Source organism: Eucalyptus grandis, chromosome 11 (assembly GCF_016545825.1).
Source record: "Eucalyptus grandis isolate ANBG69807.140 chromosome 11, ASM1654582v1, whole genome shotgun sequence".
NCBI classification, from domain to species: domain Eukaryota; kingdom Viridiplantae; phylum Streptophyta; class Magnoliopsida; order Myrtales; family Myrtaceae; genus Eucalyptus; species Eucalyptus grandis.
In genome coordinates, this window is record NC_052622.1 from 39275846 (window position 1) to 39280562 (window position 4717).

Below are 4717 nucleotides of genomic sequence, written 5' to 3' on the forward strand. Positions count from 1 at the left end.
GATGAGGGTGGCCCTCGCCTGAGTCTAGCAACCTTCGTCATGGCCGATGGAGGGAAAGAGGAATAAGAATAAAGAAAAAAAAAAGAAAAGAAAAAGAAATAAATATAAAAAATAAATTAAAGGACGAAAAAGTCCTTTGGTTCAGAGAGTTTAGGCCATTTTTTGAAATTGATATAACCCCTTTAGACTTTCATTTGAAACAAACCCACTTCAAATACTTATTTGAGATAATTTGGCCATTTCAAACTTTTATTTGAAACAAAATTCACTTTTGAGTCATTATTTGGGAAAATGAGAGTACTTCATACTTTTATTTGGAATTTTCCCTCATACATGATCATCTACCATCATTTGACAAAATCGGCAAATATCTATCTCGTAGGAATTAGCTTAATGGGTGAACTTCTTTGGTTTGGGCTAAATTATTATGTAAACATATTTATAATGGTCGCGCGTATAAACCAAAGTCACTGCATAAATAGGTTTCTAATATCTAAAGCATTATTGGAATTCTACATATCTTAAACCAACTTGCTACGAAAATCTTTATGAAGCCTAGTTTTCAGTGAGATGAATGTGGTGATCTGATCCTCTGACACTAACATTCAAACATGATTCTGCTCATGTTGCTTCATTTCTTTATCCGCTTCAGGACCGACAACATCTGTTACTTTATACTTGTACCACCTTGCACACACTAGAAAGTACACCAGGGTCAGAAACTCCAACGCAGCAATCAGGAAATAGTAATAGTCCAATTTTCCTTTTATTCAGATCCTCTGGCAACCAGTTCCCGCCTTCCGCTCCTGTTGTTTTCTCGTGGACAATCGATATGAGTAGACTGCTCAAGTAACTCGAGCCTGCCATGCCACAATAGTACAGAGAACCTGCAATGCTCCTCATGTTCTCGGGGAACTGCTTGTAGTAAAATTCAACAAGGCTGATCGATGCGCATGCTTCGGTGAGGCCTGCAAGTGTGAACTGAGGATTAACCACAAGGCTGACATTGATGAAATCGCGCCTCGTCTTGGATATTCCCCAAGAGTGGGCTTCGTCAGAGCTATTGATCTCCGGCGCTCTTCCACTATGGCAGACACCAGCATGGTTAGCACGCCAAAAAACAAGCCGATGCCCAGTCTCTGGAGGAGTGTGATGCCGCCTTCTTTCCCGGTAAGCCTCCGGAGGAATGAGACAATCAGTCGGTCGTAGATGGGTATGAAGATTGTCATGCTCAACATCAAGAAGACACCATACGATGCCGCTGGGATGCTGAAGCCGGTGTTCCTGAGGCGTCTGTCCATTTGAGTGGCCTGGAAGACTCCATAGGTGTTTTGTTGGACGATGACAAGGTAATAGAACACACCCGCTACCCAAATTGGCATCACTCTTATAATACATTTCACTTCCTCCACTTGCTGCAAGCTGCAGAGTCTCCATGGATCAACCGATGATCCATCCGGCTTTTTTTTGTCTTCAGCTGTCACGATTGCTGCTTTGTCGAGGCACCTGATGACAAAAGAACTAATTAAGCTTCGTCTCTGAACACGATCGTAGATCCAGCACATGTCAATGCAGCTCATTTTCAGTACCTGAATTGATCTGTGTAAGGAAGCTTGGAGTTGATAGTTTTTGGAGGAGTATAATTATGAAGAGAGTGCCAGGGTTGCACGGGCGTCGGAAGTCGGCATTTCTTTATGGCCACAACGATGACCTGCGCTACACTTGTTAGTGGACTACCCTGAGCTTTTACTCTCACATATATCTTCGAACCCATGAAGAAGATTGCACATGATACGAGCATCAGAATTGCTGGGATCAATAGCCCGATCGCCCAGCTCACGTTCGATTGCACGTACACGATAAGCGTCACCGAGACCATCTGTGCGAAAGTGAAGGTAAAGAAGTACCAATTGAAGAAGCTGTTGATCCCTCTCTTCCCTGATTCGGTCCTGGGATTGAATTGGTCTGCTCCAAATGCTAAATTGCAGGGGCGGATGCCGGCTGCCCCACAAATCAGCAGCCCGAACCCGGTATATAGGAAGGCCATCTGGCCGGCTGTTGGTCCAACGCATGTGGTGTTGTTGCCACATTCCGGCGGATGCAGATTCTTGAATGCTGCCGTTAGTTGTATCACTTGCAAGCCCTAATTCAACAAGGCAGTAAATCAGCTGCATTCGGACAGCAACTCGCTTAAATGAAAACCCTAAATCCAGTAGCACAAACCATATAGTAGTTGCTGCTGCCTATTGAGAGTGAATCAGATCAGAAACAACATGCCCTATGGCAATGGAAATTGAAAATTCAAGCATGCCAAATCTGTGCATAGTTCTGACATGAGGTGTCTGCTCTGCACTAAATAACTGCTTGTAGCCCCAGTATCAGTGTGTCCAACATGGATTCGACATGAGAGAGATCAAGAAGAAGGAGAAACAAATTACCAGATAAGAAAAGACTGTACAGAACGCAAGGGTCTTGAAGCGGCCAAAGTACGTGTCACACAAAAAAGCACCGATCAAGGTGGATAAATTGGTGGTGCCATTGAAGATGTTGATGATGTTTGCGGCTGTGATGTTCTTCAGGTTGAACACGGTGGTGAGGTAGATCAAGAGGTTAGCCAAGGTCCCGATTGCTCCCAGCTTCTCAAAAGTCTCATTTCCTGGGAAGTTTTTTCAGATTTTCCCCATGGAAAATATTAAATTACGGCTTACAAGGAGAAATTTTCTATCGCGGGTCTGAACAAGAAGAGACTTTGTGGTCACCTATGATGAAGGGCATGGCGTTCCATCCTCTGTAGTTGATGGTCTCTTCACTTGTGACAGCTTTTTCCTCCACCTCCATTTCTTGGGCGCTACCATTGACAAGCTTGTGCTCTCTCTCCGTGGCTTCTCCATTGGTGGGGTGGATGGCCTGTGCACTCTCATTCTTCCTCTCGTCCTCCATTCTTTGTTGGATGCTCCTACCGTCTCCCCGTCCCTCTGGACTTTGTAGTGTCGCATAATTGACCAAATAGTCAATGTGAACGGGAGAATTCTTTTAATAATTGGGAGCAAATTTTCATGCCACTTCCTAATCCCGGCTACCCGAATTTTCTTCCACTCCCTCGAGTCTTGATTGGGAGAACCAATGCCATCTTTCTCTCTCTCTCTCTCTCGCGTGAAAATATTTATGAAAGCAAGGTTCGTTTTAGGGATTCTATCACCGTACAATCTTGTGAGGCTTGTCTTCTTGCGATTTGTTTTGTCCAAACGTCAACAATAAAGTATGGCCCCTTTCGACCAAAAAAAAAAGTATGGCCCCTACGGGAGTACTCATGGTAGGTTTGAATCTGAAAAATTTTGAATGTGTTCAGTAGCTTTTGGTGGATTCCCACCGGTCGTCATTGCTGACGTAAGAGCCCATGTCGACATACAGCATTTTTCTCCACGATTGGTTGAAACGTCCCCAGTGGGTTGTACAAAAGGACCCAAAAAAACAAAAACAATTAAATCATCATGCGGGTGATGAAGGTGCGCTGGATTTGATATTATAGCATCAATACCAGGAAGCTGCCGCAAAAGTCTAAACCTCCCATTATTCCAGTCAATAGGTCACTCGGGTCTTACTTTGAAAACCGATGTGGACGTTGATGCAATCAACCAACGGTCCAACCAAATGGTTTTACTCCGCAACATGTTTTTCTCATGAAAGGACAATCTGTGGACTCTCTGACTTTGTGCTTAGTGTCATGTATCCCGAGGAGAAAAAGCAGACACGTGACATGGAAACCTAACGCGTTTACACGAAAAGAGTGGGCCTTGTTTTGTCCGTGAGGCAGTGGTCTGGACTGATTATCTTATGGTTCGAAAACTCTTCTCTTTTTTCACTTAAAAGCTTAGTCAAGTTCTAGAATCTGTTGATTGAAGACCTACTTTTTTATTTTCCATTCCAAGAAGTTTCTTTGTGCTCAGCAAATCGTTTAGATTACTCTGTTTAATGCCGAGAATTATGGTGGCGCCAATTTTATTCTCTTCCAACTGGTTTTCAGTTGAATGTTGCTTAAGATCGGAGGCTTGGAATTTTTTATACATGTACATGTCTAAGTCGACGTGCACGTTGCGATGAAGATAATGGTGGGTGACTTTTATCATTGTAAATTCTCTTCTTATTTAAATTAGGTGAGAAAGGAACTCGCAATATCTAATCAACTACTTTTAGTAAATTGATCAAATGTTAAGAACATGAATCTTTGAAGAGGAAAAATACAGGAGGAGATAGGCGAATTTTTGTCGAAAACTTTTTTCAAAATCAGAAAGCGAAAACTCGGTAATCTCTTCATCATGAGTATGAGTATGAGAATTAAAACTACCAAAATATCACCATAATATATAACAAGACTTTATGGTATACATAGTTATAATGAAAATTACATGTATGCTATTAATAGTAGTAAAAAGCTCTATTCTTCACTTTAACGTGAAAATTAATTTTTTCCCAATAACAGTAAAAGTTATGAGCTTTAATATTAGTTTTCTCTGTTAGACTTTATGACTCCATCAATCTCCCATTAGAGGTTAATCTTCAAAATATCAATAGTCTTTCATAATCTTCACTCATCTTTATAACCCAACTTGTGCTAGTGCGGAGACTTGCCCATCATTAACCATGGAGGCCAATTGAGGCAATGCATAACCTCAGTTTCTTCATAGTAAGAACCTTTGTTAACATATTTGCTAGATGT

The 4717-nt window shown here is 41.9% G+C and overlaps 1 protein-coding gene across 1 annotated transcript; it reads right to left on the reverse strand.

Annotated features, from left to right (window-relative positions):
- Positions 1-457: 457 nt before the first annotated feature.
- On the reverse strand, positions 458-3122 carry LOC104426331 (protein NRT1/ PTR FAMILY 2.9). The gene is given in 6 exon segments (XM_010039334.3): positions 458-767; positions 769-989; positions 992-1506; positions 1590-2143; positions 2439-2656; positions 2760-3122. Coding segments are annotated over 6 exon segments (1851 nt in total). The 5' UTR covers positions 2941-3122; the 3' UTR covers positions 458-605.
- Between the last annotated feature and the right edge of the window lie 1595 nt (positions 3123-4717).